The sequence below is a fragment of the Mugil cephalus genome, chromosome 8, assembly GCF_022458985.1.
Source record: "Mugil cephalus isolate CIBA_MC_2020 chromosome 8, CIBA_Mcephalus_1.1, whole genome shotgun sequence".
Taxonomy (NCBI): domain Eukaryota; kingdom Metazoa; phylum Chordata; class Actinopteri; order Mugiliformes; family Mugilidae; genus Mugil; species Mugil cephalus.
Genome location: NC_061777.1, coordinates 13,891,345 through 13,914,145, shown reverse-complemented (window position 1 = coordinate 13,914,145; position 22,801 = coordinate 13,891,345). Strand labels below are relative to the sequence as shown.

At 42.6% G+C, this 22,801-nt stretch overlaps 1 protein-coding gene across 3 annotated transcripts in view; it reads left to right on the top strand.

The window, feature by feature from the left end:
- Positions 1–2,910: 2,910 nt before the first annotated feature.
- Positions 2,911–22,801, top strand: part of sgsm1a (small G protein signaling modulator 1a) — a 28,695-nt gene continuing 8,804 nt past the window's right edge. For 2 of the 3 annotated variants that reach the window (XM_047591852.1, XM_047591850.1), the window contains exons 1-19: positions 2,911–2,988; positions 3,141–3,184; positions 9,884–9,959; positions 15,229–15,391; positions 15,648–15,800; positions 15,892–15,959; positions 16,793–16,938; positions 17,733–17,870; positions 18,335–18,459; positions 18,931–18,998; positions 19,089–19,252; positions 19,605–19,740; positions 19,845–19,988; positions 20,497–20,626; positions 21,038–21,102; positions 21,247–21,392; positions 21,942–22,070; positions 22,165–22,347; positions 22,717–22,788. In XM_047591852.1, coding sequence (XP_047447808.1) covers positions 2,970–2,988; positions 3,141–3,184; positions 9,884–9,959; positions 15,229–15,391; positions 15,648–15,800; positions 15,892–15,959; positions 16,793–16,938; positions 17,733–17,870; positions 18,335–18,459; positions 18,931–18,998; positions 19,089–19,252; positions 19,605–19,740; positions 19,845–19,988; positions 20,497–20,626; positions 21,038–21,102; positions 21,247–21,392; positions 21,942–22,070; positions 22,165–22,347; positions 22,717–22,788 — 2,169 coding nt within the window. In that variant the 5' untranslated portion in view covers positions 2,911–2,969. The remainder of the gene's footprint in view (positions 2,989–3,140; positions 3,185–9,883; positions 9,960–15,228; positions 15,392–15,647; positions 15,801–15,891; positions 15,960–16,792; positions 16,939–17,732; positions 17,871–18,334; positions 18,460–18,930; positions 18,999–19,088; positions 19,253–19,604; positions 19,741–19,844; positions 19,989–20,496; positions 20,627–21,037; positions 21,103–21,246; positions 21,393–21,941; positions 22,071–22,164; positions 22,348–22,716; positions 22,789–22,801) is intronic. The other variant, XM_047591851.1, reaches the window with a different exon arrangement.

Sequence of the window (22,801 nt, the reverse complement as noted above, 5' to 3'; positions counted from 1 at the left end):
TTAGGGCATTTTAATGGTAAATTACCAGTTTAAGTTCTTACATTACACCAGCATTATATAGAAACCGTGATAATCATCCTGCTGACCCCTTTGCAGCCTGCCAAGCACTGACCTGACAGTATTAATGAATTAATTAAATTCAGTTAATAATGAACATAAATTAAGATTTATGACAAAATAACAAAATAGTTGAAGACTTAAGAGTTAATTGCAGACCAATTTGAAAATACACAAAACTAACTCAGACTGGGACTGAGAAAATACAACGGCAGAGATGATTTAGTAGATGTTCATATTATTTATTCATCTTAGAGACGTTTTGCAATTGTTCATTCATGTTGGCAGTAGTGGTCAGAAAACAATCTAATGAGGAGGTCCACACGCCTTTATGTGTAAATCCGGCTTCAATTAAAACCCCACAAAAAGCCTCAGTGAAGCCAGTGACGAAATGGAAACAATGAAAAGGCAGTAAACGAGGGTCAGCATGCGGTCAGTCCATGCGAACTTCCCCAACATTGTCATGCACAAAGCTGCACACGTTTAACCATCCTGGTTTCCTGATCTGTCGCGTTAATACAGTTTGGTGAAGACAGCAAAATACAATCATGGCGGTTGAACTGCACTCATCTGGAAAACCTAATAAAAAGACTTTGTAATCAAATCCACCGCTTTTAGCACTGAGCCGTTTGAAAACTAGATATTCGGAGAGAGAGAGTCATGCAGGTCGGTGAGCGGATGGAGTGCATCAAATGAAGTTACTTTGGGAAATGGACATGACGGAGCGATAGGACATCGAACATCCTTATAAAACTGTCAAACTGTTGCCAAGCTGTCTGGGCCAGACCAGACCAGAGTCACGTGATGCAATGTCTCTCGTCGTCACCTGATGATTGGAACAGTAGACACACTGAGACAGACAGATAGATAGATAGATAGATAGATAGATAGATAGATAGATAGATAGATAGATAGATAGATAGATAGATAGATAGATAGATAGATAGATAGATAGATAGATAGATAGATAGATAGATAGATAGATAGATAGATAGATAGATAGGGTCTTCTCTAGGATGGGGAAGGGTGAACAGTCAGCTGGGGGGAAAAGGCTGTGGTTGCTCAGCTGAGGTGTGAGGGCCCCTGAGGGCCAAAGTCATGACAACACAACAACAAACCATACAGCACTGGCCTTCTCTAACATACAATCCTGTCAGTGTGCATTGGCACACACGGACAGAAGAACATCAGACTGACAGGAGCCTCTATCACATGCCCTGGTGCCTGTTAGAGCACGTCGACTCCAATCACACATGGACATGGGACATGTGCATGCCGGCCCCTGCCCAGAGACATGGATATGTCACAGCACTGTGATTTCTAAAACTGGAGTTGATTTGGAAAACCTTGCAGTTTTCTATCATTTGTAGCTATTTCACAAACACCTTTTATACATTGTTTGAGTGATTCATGCTTCATCATTATTCAGATTAATGAGCGTAATGAGAGAATCCCTCCAAACGTCTGTGCAGAACCCTGATTCAAATTCTGATGCAAATAAATACTGTTGTGTAGACGTTTGTGAGCTCTAAACTGACTCACTCAGGCAAGCAAACATTAAAATGCTGATTCTCCCGACAGACAAGTGGGCAGCGGGTAACCGGCGAGGAGCTCTGGTGTGCTGTTTACTCAGGCAGAAGTCCTGGTATGACATTTAACGAGACATGCTATTACCTCGCATTATCTAAAGCCACAGCAAGGTGTGAGTCATATCAGCGAGGGAATCCTTGGGTTAACGAGGATGTTTGAGAGAGGAAAACAGAGGAAAGAAGGGGGTCCACTCCCTCTCATCTCAGTCTGTCATCTCATGTTATCTCACCATCTGTTCACCACCTGATTCACCTGACAGCTCAGGCCTCCGGGCGGAGCTGGACCCACGGCCCCAGGATGTCCCACCCTGGTTCACTGAAGCCTACCAGCTCCTCCTGTTGGTGTTCTTACTCTTTCTTGGAGATGTTCTCTCTCGTATGCTTCACGTAAGTGTGAAAACTGCTGTAAGATTTTATTTATTTATTTGTTTTATTAAAACTGAAAAACGCAATCCATATACATTTACTGGTTTGTTTGGGGCCTAAATTAAACAACTCAGTCGCCACCTTCTGGACAGGATGAGAATATTAAACACATACCTGTTGTTGGTGTGATAATAACTAGTAAAAAAATAAAATAAAGTGAAGATGGGAAAATAAAGGATTAAAGGCTCCGTTTAGCGCTTTTCTTTAGCGAATATTCTAATATAATTTATTTATTTTGAAAACTGAAATCAAAATAAATGAATATGTGGTTTGAAATAATAGTAGAGCAGCACGGTCATTTATTCAGATTGGGGATGAAAATTAATGTCAAAACATAATTTATTTTAAAATAATTTATTTGGATTTACAGGAGCAGTATCTATCTGACCGGTCATTCCACATCTCGACCACGAGATGGCGCAAAGACAAAACATTTCCTCCCATGTCACATTTTATGTTCCTCTGTTATAATTCAGTTCAGGAGTACGTTTAATCGGCTTAATCGTCTAAATAATTGATGTAGAAAACTTAAAACTACTGTCGTAAAGGTGACCACATTGCATTAACTTAAAACTGAGTGAAAACTTCTTTTAAGTTCTATTTGTTCAAATGGCATTTGTTACACTTCGCTCTGGCCCTAGGCATCAATATTAAATGATTAAAGAATACAACGAGATTAAAGAACAAGAAATGATTGCGAATATAAAACTAGTTTATTTATTTATTCTTTTATGTTATTTTATTTTATTTTATTTATTTTGGGCCACCCAATAGAAGCACGGTGTGTGTCTTTAAGAGGCGTGTGCTGGGAGGAGGTGGAGTCGTGAGCCACATCTCGGCGCACAGCGGCACTCAGCTGATGGGAGGGGTGCAGCGCGCAGACAGGAGACAGGATCCATGGCAACTATCATGGCAGGTGGGAGCAAAAAAATGTCCTAAATTGCTATTTCTAAGTCCTATCTGTGTGCGTGTGTGTTTTAGCACAGGCCGGAGTGATACGTCTTGCTGTGTTGGAGATGTATTTATGAAAAAAGAAAATGACCCGTGCGGATTATTTGTGTTTTTTAGAAGCTGAGACCCGTCAGAGGCTGCTGCGCACCGTCAAGAAGGAGGTGGGTGTTTTCAGCTCAGCAGTTCAGTTATCGAGTCGGAAAAACAAACATGTTGGTCTTATGGAGCCGTATAGTTCACACTGCAAACACGCACAGGCTGCTCAGATGATCCCTAGTAAGACTTTGGGTTCTCATGTTTCTCAACATCTTTGCATATATATATATTTATATACTTTTTTTTTTTTTTTTTTTTTTTTAAGCCTATGTTAAATATTAGAATACTAATAGTTGTCTTTAAAGTTCGTTTAATAGTTTATTTTTTGTAGGCGATACTTTTTATTCTCAGTACATAGAGCTGCATCTCAGTAATTATCCTTAAGGAGAAGCAGCACGAAGGAAACAGATTGTCTGGAGTCAGTGTTTGTGGTGTTAATGGCAGAGTAAACTATCAGCCTTCTGCCAGACCATTTGGTGGTGTTATTTAGACACAAACTGTCTGTATGTGTTGTGTGTGTGAGCAACAGACAGAGACGGAGAGAGAGAGAGAGAGAGGGAGATTTGTGTAATGAGTTAGACTATATGGAAATGGCAGCAGCTCCAGTGGTCTGTGTTTTCCACCACATCACGTCGCTCATCATCATTTGAGGTTACTGCAGCAACACTGAAGACCAGAGTTCAGCAGAGATCAGAGGAAACATGGCCAGCGTTTAGTCTTCCTGACATTCAAACCCCAGATGAGGCTCCTTAAAGGGCTTCTCGTCCTCAGATGGCTCATCCTCTTATGAAACTTAAGTCAGTCCTTTGCTTTTTTGGATCTAAAATGGTGATAAAACTGCATTTGGTAATGCTTCGGCAAAGTCAACGTTATTTGGAGTTATTTGAAGCAAATTAGGGCTGATGATGAGAAGCTCAAGGCGCATGAGCCTCCAATGGGAGGAAGAAGAAATCAACCCATTATTTTTATACGACATTACAAAATGCTTCATGTCAAAGCTCAAAGGAGGAATTTACTAAATCGGACTGCACCATTAACACAAGTAATAATCTGAAATATGGGCTCAGCTGACTGCACAGCTAACTAACACAGCAGTTACTGCAGGTAAACATTCAGACAAAACATTCAGTGTAAGAACTGGTCCGTGTGGTGAAACCTGTTTCATTAAAATCTCATTTTGGTAAATATTTTTTCCTCAGCTACGCTAACAGCTGGTGCCACTGGCAAACGTAAGCTTCCCAGAGTTTATAATAAAAAATAAAAAAATTTCCAAGTAATCGCAGCAGTTTGATTAAAATATTCACCGCTGAACCAATTCGTCTCCAAACTGCCAACTGTAATACATCCATTGTGTAGGTGATCTGTAATTCATGAATAAATAATAAAGCTGAATATCAGCTTGTCCCATTAGTAAATTGATGTCTGTGTTACTCTTTTATTTTCATTGTCCTTCAGCTGTGTGTACTTTACTGCTGAGGTTTTTACTTTCCAGTGTTTGTTCAGGGAAGGTTTCCTTAATATCGCCCACACTTAATAAACATTTACAGTAAACATGTCAAGGCCAGAATCTTTCCAGCATAATCTAAACTCTGCACCTGTTGATCAGTTAAAACCACACTTTTATATAAGCAGATTGTTACATATTAAACTTTCTCTTAATCTAAATTACAATTTCAATATCAGTTTTAAGACTGCTGCGGGCCTTCCCTTTCTGCTCTCATCTCTCAAATTTCTAGACTTTATTTCTGCCAAACAGCAAAACCTAATAATCACATCCTGGATCTTGTGAAGAGAAGAATGTCCAGACTTTGGTCTGATTGTTTTCCTCCCGAGTCCCTGTTTTCAGTCTTATCTGTGGAGGCCAGACCTTCCCTCGATAAAACCTGCCTTCTGTGTGGATGTAGGCCGTCAGTGGGATTCATTCACAGTGGCTCGTAGTTTGTTACTGAAAGCCCACCTCATCCTCATCTAGGACTTAATGAAGGTCCTTTAAGGTGGTTTGCTTTTTTTTTTTTTTTTATATGGACAAGCTAAACCTTGGTGCCCCAGACAAATGTGAGTTTACTCAAACCTCAAAATGATAAGTAAAATTAACATTTTGTTGCCATTTCCTTTTTTTAAAATGAATTAAGAAACAGCTAAGTCGTATGGGAAATGCAAATATGGCCTCGTGTTTACCTCCATATCCATAAAATGAGAATCACTGACTCCGCATTAAGTTCCAGTGATTCGAATCCTCTTATGAAGTGACGGGTGGAACAAATCTTATTAAGCCTCAGGTTTTCTTTTTGCTACTGTGTATGGATGATGGTAAATGATTTTAAAAGATCTTAAAATTGTTTAAGATGAATTATACCATGATGATAAAACATACATGCAGTGAAGATTGGTAAGAAGGATGGACAAAATATTAATTATAGAACAGCTCGGTGGGTATTTAGTGGGCTCATGAAGAATAAACCAAAGGCAAAAAGATTTGTTTTTTTTTTCTCATCTCAAGATCTGCAGATAACTCTCAGAGCTGTTGGTGTTTCTGTTCTGAAATAGACGGCGTCCCAAGAGGAGGCTTTTTAATTCTCCAAAAAAACATTAGAGCCCAACTTTATTCTTCCAGGGAACCTGTAAGCAAACACCAGGCCTTTTGTTATAATGTGTTAATGATTATATGAAAGGAAACCTCTCAAATATCTGGTAACTGGATGAGTCAACCTTAAAGAGTTGTTTGTGAAAATGGGCAACGCTAGCTATTCTACTTATTTTACATTTTAACATTACATATTGTTGTTGAGTATGTTTTTTATTTTATAACAAAAAAGCTCATTTCCTTGTTTACCATCTGCATCTTTAGGCAACATTTCAAAGAGGATCGAATGTTTGCTTTTTCAAGCATGTTGAAAATGTCAGCAGTACGATGTGCTATTAGTCCATTTCTACTCCGCTTGAAAGAAATCTCGATGTCAGGGTTGTTTTATTTATTTATTTATTTTTTCCCATTGGTTTATGATTATTATTACTCAGTGTGGGCTGCACCATAAGGTGTCTCTCTGCTTTGTGTTCTCACGCTGTCCTTGTCCAGCTGGTTTCGTGCCACCAGTCTGCTCAGATATACCTGGATGTGGGCCATTATATCCAGAGAGCGGAGAACGTCTGTGACAGCAGAATTACCTCCTGGCACAGAGTGGGACTGAATGAGAACTGTTACTTGCCTCAGCTTTGATACAGAAGCCCTGTGCTTCTGGGTCGTGCTCCTGCGTCTGCCTGGTTGAGTACGCACCTGTGTTTGCTAAAGGAGAGAGAGAGACGAGGAGAGGCTTTCCTTTCCTGTCTCTTATTTTAAAGCCACGTCTCGGTCGATCCGTTTTATTCAGAGTTTTATGCTAAATAGAGATTTTCTGATTCCCGGTGGTGTATTGCTAGAAAACGTTGATGCAGTGGTTTATTCTGCTCGAACAAATGTTGTTATAGACACTGGTAGAGACTGTTATACCAAACACTATTATACAGCTTTCTAAGAGAGTGTATTCATAATGAGGTTTTGGAACGAATGAGATAGGATTACATGTCTGTGCTGAGGGACACACGTTGCTGCTACACCCCATAAAATCAGTCTTAAATGTGGTGCTGGCACAGTTGAGGTGAAGCCTAAACAACCTGCGTCAGTGAAGGTTTGGAGCTTCTTCTTGCAAGTTCACCACGTGGTTCAGCTAACGTGGACAAAAGGTGCTTAAAGTGCTCAGAAAAATGGGAGTGTTCCACATCTGAGCACAGCTGAGTGGTTAAGATGATCACGTGGCCTGAAGGAAAAAAAAAAAAAAGGTTTCCTTGTCACATTGTTCAGGTTGTGTTGTGGTTTCACTGAGCTTGTGGTGGATCTGCCCTTTCATTCTTATTAACTTGTAATTGAAATAATGGGATCGTGATTCAGCCCCGTATCTTCCTGGTGAAACTGCAGCTCTGTGTGTGCGTTAGATTAACGTGGATAACAGTCGTGACTTTTTGATGCTTGTTTCATTGCGCGCTCCCTTCATTCATCAGCCAGCACGGGGAGGATGAATAATAAAGGTTAATGGATGGTGCTTTCTCTCTGGCTCCTATTTCTCGGCTCTGCTGTTTCAGGAGTTAATTGGAATACTCAGAAGATCTTTTGTCACGCTGGCTGTCGCCTTCGAGCTACAAGTTAGTTAGTTAGATTCATCAGGCTTTGCAATAGAGCCCCAGAGCTCCTCTGTGACTTGTAACATCACACACATTGATTATCTATGAAAATATAGTAATAATATTGGTGGCTTTTGAGGAGAAACGGCTGCTCTCAATGGTTTTTGCTTTCTTGGTGCCAGAGCAGCACACGAGGACACAACTGGATAATATGTGAAATGACACAGTGCATCTCACCAGTGTGCTCAGTGCCGTGGAGCCGCAGTCATTCTTGCCTATTTCAGAGGTAAATGAATGTTGTTTATTTGTCTTTTAGCCGGAAGTGATCCGCCACGCGTGCCGTCTCCATAGAAACCTGCAGATTGTCTGTGCTCAGACACTTTACCATAAAAAAAAAAAAAAATCCTCAGAGGACTGATCCATAGCCCAGATGAGAGAGATGGGGAAACACGAGGCGGAGTGTGCTCCCTCAAGTTAGCAAATCAGTTAGCTTTCAGTATGTCAGGTGCACTTTGACAGGAAAACTGGCGGGTATAAGTCCCCTGTGCTTTATGTGTCTGTGTGCGTGCATGTGTTTGTGAATGCAGCCTTTATATATATATATTTATATATATATATATATATATATATATATATATATATATATATATATGAATCCAATCATGAGTGGAGCTGGTGTGCATCACCTCAGACTGCCACTGTCTCTGTTGAGCTGGCAGCATGAATCATATCTGTTGATGCTGAAGAGAACAATGCTGCCGATGCCAACAGGCCAAGTCTGCGTAATGACTGCTGTCTAATTAGTGAGTGTGTTTTTGTATAAATCCATTCAGGGGGCCAAGATTCTGGGCACATTTGTTTTCCAAGTGTTTAGCAGTAGCGATTGGTCAGTTTAGTCCGTTGTCATGCATTAACAGTGAGAGCCCCATTTGAAGTGGGTGAATTTTTCTCAGCGGTGACACAGCATCAGTTTTGGTTACCATGAAGATGCTTTTTTTTTTTCTGTTAAGGTACTCACATCTGCATGATCCAAAAATGGACATTTACGTGTGGCCATTTGTACTAACCAAACAATGACGACTAAATCTATGAGAGATATTCATGATACATCAATATGAATGTGGAACCTTTGCTAAAATACACTTTAAAGGAGCTTTTTACGTATTAGATTATATCTATTATACGATGCATTATGCTTGTTCTCAACTTTACCTGCAGCCTATGACAGCTTCTTAAGATTCAAACTTTTAAAGCAAAACACTGGATCAGCTCAGTGTAATGTCTCATGTTAAATTAAAACAGTAAAGAAGACAATAAATTTTGACCAATCACAACATTTAAAAGCAGTTATCAATAGTATTCTAGTAAAAACATAAAAACTTGCGGTGCTGCTCTAATTATAAATAATAAGTCATACTTTGAATTAAATTAAAATTCTGATATGAGTTTCACTGAAGAGCACAGTTCCTCTCCGGGTGAGTGTCATAACCCCTCTGTGTACAGCAAGTAAACTAAACATTGAAATCACTGACCCATAAAATTGAGCTTCAGTGGAAAATCTCCTGCCTGAAGACACGACGACACTTACTGAAAAACTTTATGGTCTAGCTGTAAATTTCACACCATGAAATCTCATTTTGTTATATTGCTTTATAACCACAGAAGAAAAGATTGTCTCATACCACCGAAGGGTAAGATCCACATTGGATTGGGAAGAAGTCTAAAAATCAGCCACAGGAACGGAGGAGCTGTATGTGTGCGTGTCATACCTTGAGACTGTGGATATTTAGTTTTGTCCTGACTTCGCGGTGATGAACGTCCTCACGAAGATAGCCTCGTGATTGTGTGTGTGTATGTGTGTGTCGGTGAGTGTACATCTGTGTGTAGAAGGCGAACTTGGCAGACTAATATGGTCACTGTGGACAGACTCATTTCGGCAGGAAATTACAGCTATCTGTGTGGCCGTGTCCGGAGGTTGATATTCTCCGCGCAGATTGCAGAGCGGTGCCCATACGGGAGGGGGGGTGGACGTCTCCATAGCCACCGGAGGGATTTATTCGCCAATATTGGCGTGTGGCTGTTGTCAGGTCCGCGGGTGGAAGGACACATCGCCGTGACGACAAAACCTAATCTAATGAGCGTCACCCTGAGAGCACGCGGGTCTGACCTTCTCCGTCTCTTCCTTCTATAAAAGAAGTTTGGACTGTGCACGAATTGGACGTCATCAGCATTCGACGCAGCTGAATAAAGTGCTCCCGCTGAGGGTTATAAGTTGTTCAGAAGCAGGGCCACCTGAGCCACCACCTCCATTTCCCAGTAGTCCTTGGGATGAGAGCTGGTGACTCACCCTCCACAACTTAACATGCACTCCTCTTTCCTAAATGTCCCCCCCCGCTCTTAACTTTTCAACTCCCACCTCCCTCTTTCACACTGCTGCCCCTTTTTTTTATACGCAGACCTGCACTGAACGTATGAGCCCTCTTAATCATTCCCTGAAATATGTTTATCGCTCAGTCAGACCCCACTCAGGCGAGACCCTCACAGACTGTTTGTACCAGTTGTGGCATATTAATGAGTGAGTCATCCAGCATCTGCCGTGTTATTGACAGGTGAAGCAGATTATGGAGGAAGCCGTCACCAGGAAATTTGTTCACGAAGACAGCAGCCACATCGTGTCCTTTTGTGGTGAGTAACTGAATGAATCTTGAACGCAGCTTTTACTTGTTCGTAACCTTGCAGTCGAACGGGTCTGCAACACTGAAAAAGGATGTTGAGTGATTTAATAAAAGTGAAATTTGAATGTTTAACTCCACCTCTGAATCTCTAACCATACAATGTGCTCCTATTTGTAGGTAACTAAATAAAAAATATATATATTATTGTAGTATTATTATGCCCCTACTTATTACATTACCACTATACATCTCATAATAAGAAGGTTACTCACCAGTTAAATGTAAAGTTAACATTTCAATCAAGGCTCCTCTTCTCCTAGCTGATTGATTTTGTTATGACGGAAGCAGGAACTGTGAATAAATCAGAAATGCTCCATTGATCCAAACTCAGACCTCCTTCCTTTGCTGGTTACTGACCAATGAGCCTTTTACATCTCACCTTTACATCGGTACGCCAGTAGGTTCATGGTGAGTGATTAACTCTGAAGTTAAACACTCACTCAGGAGAGACGTAAATTCATTCAGTTGATACAGTTTGCACAGTTGAAGAAATTTTTGTGTGTGTGTGTCTATCACCCGATTGTCATTTAGTGGGGTAAGTATTCATTGAGCTGAGCAGGAATATGTCTCAGTGGAGTCAGGATAATGGTGCAGCGTGATTTCTGATTGAACTTCTCACTTCTCATTATAATTGTGTCTTCAAAACCAACAGATGAACATAATCAGTTCTAACTGTATTGTACTGACCACAAATTATTAACAATTACTAAACATTACTCATGCACTTGTGCACCAACAACAAGATGTGCGGTACATTATGCACAAAACTCTCCATTAGTCTACGTTACCTGGCAACGCCAATGTTAGTCCATTAGAGAAACTGGAGCAAAGTTGGTGGTTTTTATTATTGGATTAACTTGTATATAATACGGACAAGCCAGAATACATTTGCTTCAAAAAGGAAAAAATAAAAAAAAGCTTTAACAGAGAAGGAAGTTGGGGTTTTAGCTCCTACATTAAGAACAAACTGCAGCCACATCACAAACCGAACTTTTGCTCGAGAAAATAATTTCCAGTTTCCAGGCATTTAAAGTTCAGTGCTTCACCAAATGTCATTGTTATTGCCAATGAAATCACACTAAGAGGTTGCAGCGTGATTACTGTGAAAAACACGCTGCCCACATGCAGGCGCTCACACACGTCAGATGTCTGGCTCAGGCCGGAGCTGCAATCAGCAACGGGATATATTTGGGGATTTCAGTGTGAATAAATTGACTCTCAGCTTGGAGCAGGAAATGTGATATTTTTATTAGTTAGAAGCCATTTGTGCAGAAAATTACTTACTGTTCTCAAGTCTTGGAAAGCCATTAAAATTTAAAACAGAACATTTATTGTTTGAACCGGAGAACTGCAGAAAATCCTTCCCTTGGCTGAGACTCTCATTACGATGGAGGAAAACACGAGTGAGGCGTTGTCATTGTGAATAAGTGCAAGGAGATGCAGCAGTGAAGATATGGAGGACCTGTCAGGTCTTGTTGTAAAAGTCTAATTGCACACTTGCTGTATATTTCCTCGACGTATCGTGGCAATGGGAGACATGGCTGCATTTAGCACCATGTGCTGTGGAAGGAAAGTTGAGCTGCTTATTAGCCGCAGTTTCACCAACAGTTCCAGCCACAGCATTAAAACCACCAGATCTCTTTACTGTAATGAACTTCTGGATCTTGTTATTTATGTGGATTGAATTGGAACAAGCCAGATCCACAGAGGCCCCTCTCTTCAAATCCCACAGCATCCAAAAGGTCCCACTACCAGTGTCCAGACCAAACTGTTTTGACATCACAAGGGAGACATGCAGAATATTTGGAAGGTGGTCATAATGACACCCACAGGTGACAGGTAACAGCAGATGGTTATAATGTTATGGCTTGTCGCTGTGCAGTACAATAACAACCTCATGATTTCCAAATGAATTAAGTCTGAATTTCATAGTGTGAGAGTCACTTGAAGGGCAGCTTGAAAACCTATGAAGCCAGTGCATGTGACTGGTCTTGAACATCCTTAGGTTCGTTCGTGTGTGTTTTGGTCATTGGATTTTCCGTTAACGACGAAACAAAAAATGAGCGGTTGTTCGATTTTCAATTTAAAATTCAAAAATTAAAATGGAAATTTAAGGCATTTTTCTTCATCAGGGTGGAGAAGGGATAAACTAAATTTTCAAAAGTGGTTGATTTTCATATTCTGCTTCTAAATACAACAAAAAAATAAATCGTTAGAAGACATAAACAAAAGAGCGGCCGTTTTTTCATGTTGTGCAACCGGAAGTTTTCGAGGTAAGAGCACGTATGAGGACGGTGCCGTGTTTATGGCAAGAACGCCCAAACATATGACTTCTACCTGTGGTTTCCCTAGCACAGGCTAACATGTCTTTGGAACCAAGGCTTGTCATCTGCAGACACCTCTGCACACATATCACGGTAATGTTAGCTAGTAGCTAATTATTCCCTGATTACGTATGTACGTACGTATGTAGTTATTGTTAGTTTTTACCTTAAACATGCGGCTTAATTTTTCTGCAGTCATGTCCCCTTCACTGACACTCTTATTATTTTGAAAACAACGTATTGATCCACGTCCATCGACTTCTGTTACACAGCGCCATCGTCATATGTGCTCTTACTTTGAAAACGCCAACTTTCGGCCTGACGGTATGAAAAAAAACCGGGCGTTTTTTTTGTTTCTAACGATTTTATTTTTTGTTTTTGGAAACGGTTTTTAAAGTTTTATTGATCCATTCTTATCCCGATTGATTTTACTTTTTGAATTTTAAAATGAAAATCAAATTACCACTCTAATCAGCTTAACCCAAATCTGTTTTATAGTTTTATTTTCTCTTGCAGTGTTAATGAAAACAATTAGTCACAGATTTTTAATACGCTGTGGCTGAAAGTCATTATTTTGGTCGGGATTGTGAGAACTAAATGTGCTTCCTGAGTTACCCTTCAGTACTTCCATGCTGTCAAGTAATTCCAAGGCCTGCAGCGTAGACATTATCGGCTGGATCATCTAATAGCCTGTTGTTGTAACAGCTGCTGGTCAGTCTGTCTCTTCTGCTACTGCGATGCATGCGCCCCTCCCCATGGATAGCTCAGGATGACCCTCTCAACGCCTTTGTATTATTATCTGCCAGGCTCGTCTTCGGCCTCCTGACTCCTCCTTGTGATCCTCATAGTGGCTCTTGTTACTGCATGTACTCTTTCAGCTGTGGTCTGTTTGGAGATGAGAGCGTGTGGAAATGGAGATGGGAGAGGGGCTCAGCCAGCTCACCGGGGAGCAATTAAGTTCCACCATCGCTTCCTGGGCAGTAATGTGGACGCTGTGGAGGGAATGTGTTAAGAAACAATGACAAGTAGCACAGTCGAGCACACTAGACTAGAAGCTTTAATCATCACCTGTTAATCCTTGATTTAGCCATGCACAAATTATTTCTGTTTTCCTTCAGATCCTGTGAGTTAAACCCCTCCTTCTTGTGGTATATCGATCACAAACGATGCACATGCACTCACCATCATGTGTGGCAGGAAGTGTGTTTATTCTACTGTGTTTTCAAGTTTAGATGACAATAAAAATTTGCACTTGGAAGCAAAAAACTGAGAATCAAACAGGAGATAAGTGATAAATTGTTGAAATGAGTCATCAATTCTGTGGTTCACCCTACTGACTTATTGGCAGATTGTCCATACAAAGACCTTCTGTTCAGGCCTTCTGGCTTCTCTGAGTGAAGTGTCGGTCAGCTGCGTGCTGTGAGTCTCTTAATGCACTCAGTTGCCACAGATACAGGATGATTAGCAGCAATTTACTGCGTTAGCTGTTTTCACCAGGCGGGACTGTACAAAGGCGGATCCTGCAGGCGCGGTGCTCTTTTTCTTTGAAGCTCAGATGAAACCTTTCATTTCAGTAAATAAGTTCAGTCCCGTAATGAGTCCTTTGTGTATTTATATATGTCCTCCGCAGCGATAATTTCCCATGTGTAAAATATATATCAGGTAGCACGTTGGTTTCATTTTTTGATGTCGCTGCAGAGACCGTGACACACTGGATTTTCTTATGTAGGTTTCAAAAGGCGTAAAGGTTCCTCTCTTTGAACTTTTGCGAGCGCAGACTAGTTAGCAGAAATGATGAGAGAGTAAAGAGCATGAACCGTATATGGAGACCTTTTAATGAAGCGCTTTGTACTGACATTTACGTTCTTTGCTCTTTTAATGATGTGAGAGACGAGGGCCGTAAATGCAGGAAGAGAGGAAGTAGGACGGAAACGTGCAGAGAAGAAGACAAAAAACATCTATTGACTGCGTCGATGCCGTGCCGTGCTCACGTTTAAGTAGTTGTAACAACACTAAAAAGCAGAAGGAGAAAGAGGAGTCGTGTATGAAGGAGTGCGGGCCGTGGCAAAGAGAAAGATGAAAGATGGAGATGCTGATGAGTCGTCGTGGCCCCTCCCTCCGCTCATCTCTCCCAGAGCTTGAGCGCTCCGCCAACAGGGGTTGCCGTGGCAACCGCAGCCTTCCCCCTGACCCCATGCGAACGGAGCCACAGGATTAGTCCTGAAAGAGAACTCAAATGTCAACACGGCTCCAGGCACTGCCACGTAGGCCTGAGAGGGAAGCAGGGTGTCTGTTCTTCACCGCAGTCGAGTGACTGTGCGAGAGTGTCAACATGTCGTCGGCTCGTGCGTTCACTACCGCGTGCTGGATAAGCTGGAAAAGATTATGTGAGAGTTTGATTTAATTAAAAAATTTACAGAAGCCAGAGGAAATTGCAGCAAATGCGCAGTCAAAATGTGCAAACAAAAAAACCCAAGCACGTGCTCACGTAGAAAACATATAAATGCGTTGCACTGCAGTCTATTGCTGTAATATGTAGTTAAACAGTGCAAAAATTTATTGTTAAAGTATTCCTGTAAAAGGCTACTGGCGCTGGCACTGGACTATCTTGATGAAATAACAGCTGAAGTGGGTTTATGACTCACCATTTATAGGATAATTGTTTGTGTCACGAAGCACATTAGGTGCCGATTGTGTGCCACTGCCAAGTATTTGGCTTAAAATGTTTATGCCAAGTGTTAGAAATTAAAGTTGTTACTGTTATATACTAAGTATACTATTTTTTTTTTGCTAACATTTAAAAAAAAAATCACAATTTCGTGACTGTGATGCATTTTCTCCGTTGTTGTGTTGCCCTGGAGGACAGTATTAATAAAGAGTACGTATTTTTTCCAGCTGCTGTGGAGGCATGTGTTCTGCACGGGCTGAAGCGGCGGGCGGCAGGCTTCCTGCGCAGCAACAAGATAGCGGCCCTCTTCATGAAGGTGGGGAAAAGCTTCGCCCCAGCCGAGGAGCTGTGCAGGAAGGCCCAAGAGCTCGAGCAGATCATCGAGACAAAGTGAGGGGCTGCGCGCATCAACAGCTTGTCCTCGCACATGACAGCCGACTTCAAAGCTCGTATCAAAGCCCATTTTGATTGTACCGGCGAAAGCCCTGGAAACAAATGGCTGTTTGTCTGGAGCCTCTAAATAATTCATGTTCAGAAGCCTCTTTTTGAATTGTGTATCTCTAGTGTTGCCAGATAGATGCAAATGCAGTTTAACCGTTATCAGAATCCATTTTTAACAAAATCTTGTGTCTCTTTCCTCGTGAAGACGAAGTCAGAGCCTCCAAAGTCAAGACAGCCTTCGCAAGATGCCCCGACTGCCCAGCCTCTCCCCGCAGGGAGTCAAGAACCTGTGGATCAGGACGGCTCTGTTTGAGAAGGTGCTGGACAAGATTGTCCTCTACCTGGTGGAAAACAGCACGTATGTTGAGCGGGAAAATAACATCATGTTCAGCTGCGTAACAACATTTCCCTGTCCCCTCTAAAGTCCCCTTTTCACGTGTGTCTTCCAGTAAGTACTACGAGAAAGAGGCTGTTCTAATGGACCCTGTAGACGGACCTATCCTTGCGTCACTGTTAGGTAACGATATGAGACCTTGTGAGCTTTTGTATAATTTATTGTTATCATCTAACATCATGTGCTGCACCCTGGCTTGAGGACATTATGTTACTCTACTCTTTCTCCCAAAGGCTATTTGTGCACCTCATCCATTTTTCTCACAGTGTGTACTTGTCGCAGATTCTAGTTTTACTGCTGCCTTCCCTCTCAAAAAGACAATCTTGCCTGTTCGAGGTCTTATAAGTTATTTTAAAAAATACTTCCAGGGATTTAAATTCACTCTTTGAACTGGCTGAGTAGGCTTCAACATGCTATCTGTAGCCAGGGGTCACAAGTGAAAGATTGGGAACCACAGCTCTCACCTGTGATATGAAAATCTTTTATACCTTTGTGGAGGATCAGAGGACAGATCATCTGCTCTCTGTTGTTACCCATCCTTGAAAAATCTACCCTTTAGTACAAAATCTGCTGCGTGCATCCCCCAACGATAGCTGATCTGATTTGGACTGCAGCTTAATTTAACCACTTGGACATTACTTCGCCTTTATTTAACTGGCAGCAGCACAGTTTCCAGAGGAAACAGCCCAAAAACACAACGTATAATCACATAGTTGCATAACTAAGAAAAACTCAATTAAAGCCTTTGCACACAGACGGACTGGACTCACCATCTGCTCAAACTCATTCAGCGATACTGCATTTTGAAGCTTGATGTTAGACTGTAGGTTGTTCCTTACGGCTCTATCTCTTTCCCATTTTTGTTTGTGCCTTAGGCACCAGAAACTGCAGCATGTCCTTCGACTGTATATTCAGTGTCTGCACAGAATCTAACTGCGCTCTTTTGTCGTTGATAGTTGGACCTTGTGCTCTGGAGTACACAAAGATGAAGACGGCGGACCACTTCTGGACAGATCCATCTGCCGACGAGTTGGTGCAAAGGCATCGCATCCACAGTGGCCACTGCAGGCAGGACTCTCCCACCAAGAGGCCTGCCCTGTGTGTAAGTATTAAAGCTAGCAATGTGTATAAATTGTGCCATTATTCTGTGTATTAGCTGACATATACACTCACCGGCCAAGGTTGGAGCGCCTTTCAGCAAGGTGTTGGAAACATTCCTGGGAGATATTTGTCCATATTGACATGATAGGTTGGACGTGTTGTGCGTTCAGAGGTGGTATTCTGCATTCCTTGGTGGTAACGAGTGGTTATTTGAGTTACTGTTGCCTTTCTATCATCTCCAACCAGTCACATCAACAAGGCACAACTGCTGCTCACTGGATATTTCCTCTTTTTCGGACCCTTCTCTGTAAACCCTAGAGATGGTTGTGTGTGAAAATCCCAGTAGATCAGCAGCCCGTCCGGCACCAACAACTGTACCTCGTTCAAAGTCACTTAAGTCCCCTTTCTTTCCCATTCTGATGCTTGGTTTGAACTTCAGCAAGTTGTCTTTTTCACCTCTACACGCCTAAATATTGATTGGCTGATTAGCTATTTGTGTTAACAAGCAGTTGAACAGGTGTACCTAATAAAGTGGCCAGCGAGTGCATAAGCACACAGACAGTCATTGTATATCAGAGACATTCACACTCATTCACTCGTCATGTCATCAGGGCATCCAGGCCTATTTTCCACACCCAGATAGTCTTTACAGCTGCGTGGTTACGTGTATTTCTGCGTGTCCGCTCCGAGCACTAGCAGGCCGGTGTTTGGCGTGAGGAACGAGCGAAGCCGCATTGGTGCACATGATTGAGTAGATGCTGATCATGAGCCTGTTATCTGATTTGATGCGTGCAGATCCAGAAGCGGCACTCCAGCAGCAGCATGGATGAGCGCCCTTCCCCCTCGCCGTCGGCTCGTGAATATGTGGAGTCGCTGCATCAAAACAGCAGGGCGACGCTGCTGTTTGGCAAGAACAATGTGCTGGTACAACCGGTAAGTGTCTGGTTCCTCTCCAACACCTGGGAACTGTCATTAAAAATGGATGGAATATTGCATTGAAAGTTACAGCCCTGAACCGAACGGCTATAAATTGTTTTGACACTTTAATTACACTTAAGAACAATAGCTTTCCACCTAAATGAGATTTTTTTTCACTAAATAATCATAATGCACATTGCTTGCTTACATAACCTAACTTCACGTGTCCTAGACTTAACCTGCCTCCTTAAAATGGAAATAAATGATGTGTGGTGGATGCGAGCATCTTCTTTTCCTTCCATCCTCTTTTTTTTTTCCACTCGCAAAACAAAACAGTTGTTGATGTGATATGAATGCTAATGCTGGGATAAAACATCCTCACTTCTTCTCCGGATTCAGCACAGCCTCCCAGGGGCTTGCAAATTCTGACGCATCCTCCTTGCCTCCAATAAAATCTCCCGTTGTTGCGGTTGTTTCAGAGGGACGACATGGAGGCTATCCCAGGTTACCTCTCTCTGCACCAGACTGCTGATCTCATGACACTGAAATGGACACCCAATCAGCTCATGAACGGCTCCGTTGGAGATTTGGACTACGAGCGCAGGTGCAAAATCACCGCCTTCGAATGGATGATGATTATAGTGATTGTGTCTGCCATGCCTGGATTGAACGATATTAGCAATCCTTCTCCTGCCAAGAATAGCTACCCAATAATGCGCCTCCACAAAGACGTTTGAACACGCCGTTATTTCTTTACTTGTTCTCTGTGCTGCCTGTGTGACTGGAGTAATTTGGTTTGAGGGTGTGCTAGGCTGAGTAAATGCTGCTGATTTATTTATTATTATTTTTTCCACGCACCAGCAGCCAATTGATGGTTTATTTACTGAGACGTGGTTCAGGCCTTCCTCAAACTAGCGAATCGTGTCATCTGTCCACGGCTTCTCTCTCATTAGGCAACGTCATCTGCTTGTGTATGTGCACATTCTTGACTCGACCACTTCTTTAGTTTGTCTTAAACTTAATGTCGATTGAGATTTGCAGTCTGATAACGTGTGAATCAACAAATGCTTTTCAGTGTTTATTGGGACTACGCCATGACAATCCCTCTAGAGGAGATAGTGTATTTGCACTGCCATCAACAAGGTGGGTGCTTTACCTTATAACACTGTTATAGTTATTATTTTTACAGTGATGTAGGCAATAAAGAAATCGTCTGCTGTACATTTTCTGTAGTGGACAGTGGGGGCACTGTGGTGCTGGTCAGTCAGGATGGGATCCAGAGACCCCCACTTCGCTTCCCCAGAGGAGGCCATCTGCTCCAGTTCCTCTCCTGCCTGGAGAACGGTTTGCTTCCCCACGGCCAGCTGGACCCTCCACTATGGTCCCAGAGGGGGAAGGTGAGCAGGGACGGACTTTCTTAACAACGCTAAAACGCTAAATCAGCCTAATCTGATCAATAAATCAATAAAAAAGACATCTAGATTTGGAAGTATGCGCACTGCCTCATTACATTATTGCTTGGAGAGATACTGATGAATGTGTGACTCGGTTTTCTCTCTGCGCCACCACACAAGAAGTATCTGCTCAAATGAATGGATGCCTTTTGTGTCTCTAAACTGAATAATGAACACTGCCCACGCGTGTACGGCCACTATTAATAGGCTTAATCGTGCAGACATTCATCATCTTCATTTCATGGCATAACTGGGTTTTTCCAGTGGATAGAAAGCACTTATTTCCCCGTTGCAGGGAAAGGTGTTCCCCAAGCTGCGGAAGAGGGTTCCTCAGGGATCTGGATCCTCAGACTCGGTCTCGGACAAGGAGGAGGACGAGGCCACAGACTATGTCTTCCGCATCCTCTTTCCAAACAGCCAGTCAGAGTTTGGTGAGTTTCCATCCAGAGAAGCAAATAACCCGGGCCTTGTCCAGATTGTTGCATTATGATAAAAAAAAAAAAAAAAAAAAAATGTTGCTGGTTGTTTGTTACAGTGACTGTAACCCACCCTTCCCATCTGACTTCCTCCCTCTCCCTTCACCTGAGTGGACAGTCCCCCTCCAAAACAGGGATGCTGGTTGTACCCAAGAGGTCCTGCAGCTGTCCCGATGAGTCCCCCTCATTCACAGGAAGCTGCTGTAAAACTGTCACACCTTGCCTTGTCTGTCCATCTGTCAGCTTGCCTTGCTTTAATTCCTTGCCTCTAATATCCTCCTCCTGGCCTGCCCTGCGCCTCTGGCAAAGTTTATTGACGTGCCGCCTTATTAAAGCCGCATTGTGTCACACCTTTTTTACTGCAAGCAACCTTTTTAACAAGCAGTGGGCGGACAACTGACTGATCAAATATGGCCCCTGAACTGAGAAGAGCTCTTGCTAAGTTGAGCTTTCTCTCCGTAGTGAAATCAAATATGATGGCTTTCAGATTCAATTCCAGATTGCTTCAGTGTTTACGTGCATCATCTCCGGTTTAACAGGAATCGAGAGCAAATAAAATGTACTCGCATCTGATCAGCGCAATTCTGCTTATGCCAAAAATCTTCACAGCTGCTAAATCACCTGAATGCAAATGAGATTTTTCTTGAAAGCTCGATGGAAGCTTTGAGGTGATGATAACGATGTGCGTCTCTCTGTGTGTGGGTGCTGCAGTCACTCCTCCAGATCTGATGGATCAGGGAGCTACGTTGTGGCACCCCACTCTCAGGAAGTCGTCGTGTTCCTTGTGCTCTCAGGGGAGCTTCTCTGAAGGAGCGACGCCCAAGGGGTGCAACCATGAGAGGTGAGAGATGAACACTGAGCTAGATAATGACAGAGAAGCCTTTGAAGGAGGAAACACACCCACTCACCTGACACCCTGGACAGCAAAGAGAAATAAGAGTACAAGATGCTAACAATTAGCTGAAAGACAAATTATATGACATTTAACTCACTGGAATTTAAATGTGTTGGGAGAGTTAGGTGATAGGAACAGCAGATTAAGTGGAGCACTGCAGTAGTTTATCATTTGATAAAATCAGACACACAGCACTAAGTCTTTCATTAGATGCATGGAGGATATTATGAATAACCAACCATGCACTAGATGATTGGTTTAATGATAGCATTTTTAAGAAATAGAGCAGCATAGTCGTAAAAGGTCAAAATATTTTCTCCAAATAAGTAATATTATCTGTGCTGTATCTTCCTGCAGGACTCCTTTGAAGCTGCTATGTGACAACATGAAGAACCAGATCATCTCCAGGGCATTTTATGGCTGTATGTGATTGCTCCCTGTGTATACTTAAATATTAATATTTATTCACAAATAAAAGCGCCGGAGGAAGGCGTAGATAACATTCTCCTTTGAATTAGCACTTTATTCTGCGGAGGCGGTAAATAACTAACTGCGTTGTCATTCAGGGCTCGCATACTGCCGTCACCTGTCCACTGTGCGCACGCACCTGTCCGCTCTCGTCAATCACACCATCGTGGCCCCTGACGCGCCCTGCGACGCCTTCGGAGGGCTCACCCCGGACGTGTGGCGGACGTTCCTCCAGGACTGCACAGTACGCAGCAACAAAACTTTAAAAAATTCACCGCAGACGGTGTCGTCTCCACACGCACATCAGACACACTCTGCACACAGCCTTTCGTCTCATCCATATTCATCCTCTGCTAATCATGCGGCTCACACCATTCGTCTCAGAGCAGTGGAGCGTGACTAATGGTCCTGTCAATCTCCACTTCTATGGTTTAGTTGGATATTAGTTATATTAACAGGGAGTCACTGTGAATAAAGGATGAAAAATGCTTTATTTTGCAGCCCTGGTACGTTCCTTGTGAATCATGACAGTGCAAGATTTGATCTTTATTGAGAGCCTGTTCAAGAACGAATAATATGATACATCCATCAGCCACAACATTAAAACCACTGACTGGAACAGGCCTGATCCGCAGAGGCCCCTCCCCTCAACCCATAGGACCCAAAGGCCCCCACTAACAACATTGTATTACCAGTCACAACAAGGGAGACCTACACAATATTAGGAAGGTGGTCATAATGTTTCCCCTGATTGGTGCATAGGACTGAGTTGACTGATGTCTTGTATGTCCAGACCTACAAGGAGCATGAGCTGCTTCGTCTGGTCTACTTCGGCGGCGTGGACCCCTCTCTGCGTAAAGAGGTGTGGCCCTTCCTGCTGGGTCATTACCAGTTTGGAATGTCAGAGTCCGAGAGGAAGGAGGTTCGCTGTTTTCACAATGATGCGTTTGCTTTCAAAGCCCCCCTCCACCCCACCCCTTGAATCACTAACCCCCAATCTCTCACCTTTGTCCCAGGTGGATGACCAGGTGCGGGTGTGCTACCAGCAGACCATGCGCGAGTGGCTCGGCTGTGAGGAGATCGTTCGCCAGCGGGAAAAGGAGCAGCATGCTGCAGCATTAGCCAAGTGTTCCTCTGGGGCAAGCATGGACAGTCCCAGTCAGAAGATGGTCCATCACGATTCCACTGTGAGCAACGAGGTAAAGCAGGTTTACTAAAACTGTCCACAGCAACATTAGCTCTGTGTAAAGGAACAGAGATGAGTCATCATCTCAAGCAATTTGTCCTGACAACGACAAAAAAATAATAATGGGGGGATTTTCTTGTTCTCTTATTGTGGTGGAAGAGGTTTTACTTACTGGACTTAACCAGCTCATCTCGTGAAAATGGCAACAATGAGTTTGACAGATTGTTGTGTCTTAGGCTTTAAGTTTGACTATTTATTACCTGCAACTGTTCAAAACAGCAAATCACTGAAATACCATATTTAATGTGCAACATTCATGCACTTTGTATGGTGTATGAATAAAACAAATGTATCATTATCTTGAATGTCTTTTTTGGTACAGTCCCAGTCGTCCCAGAGCTCAGACAGGCAGAGTCTGGCTCGCCTGCAGAGTGATTCCAGCAGCAGCACACAGGTGTGAAACCCTC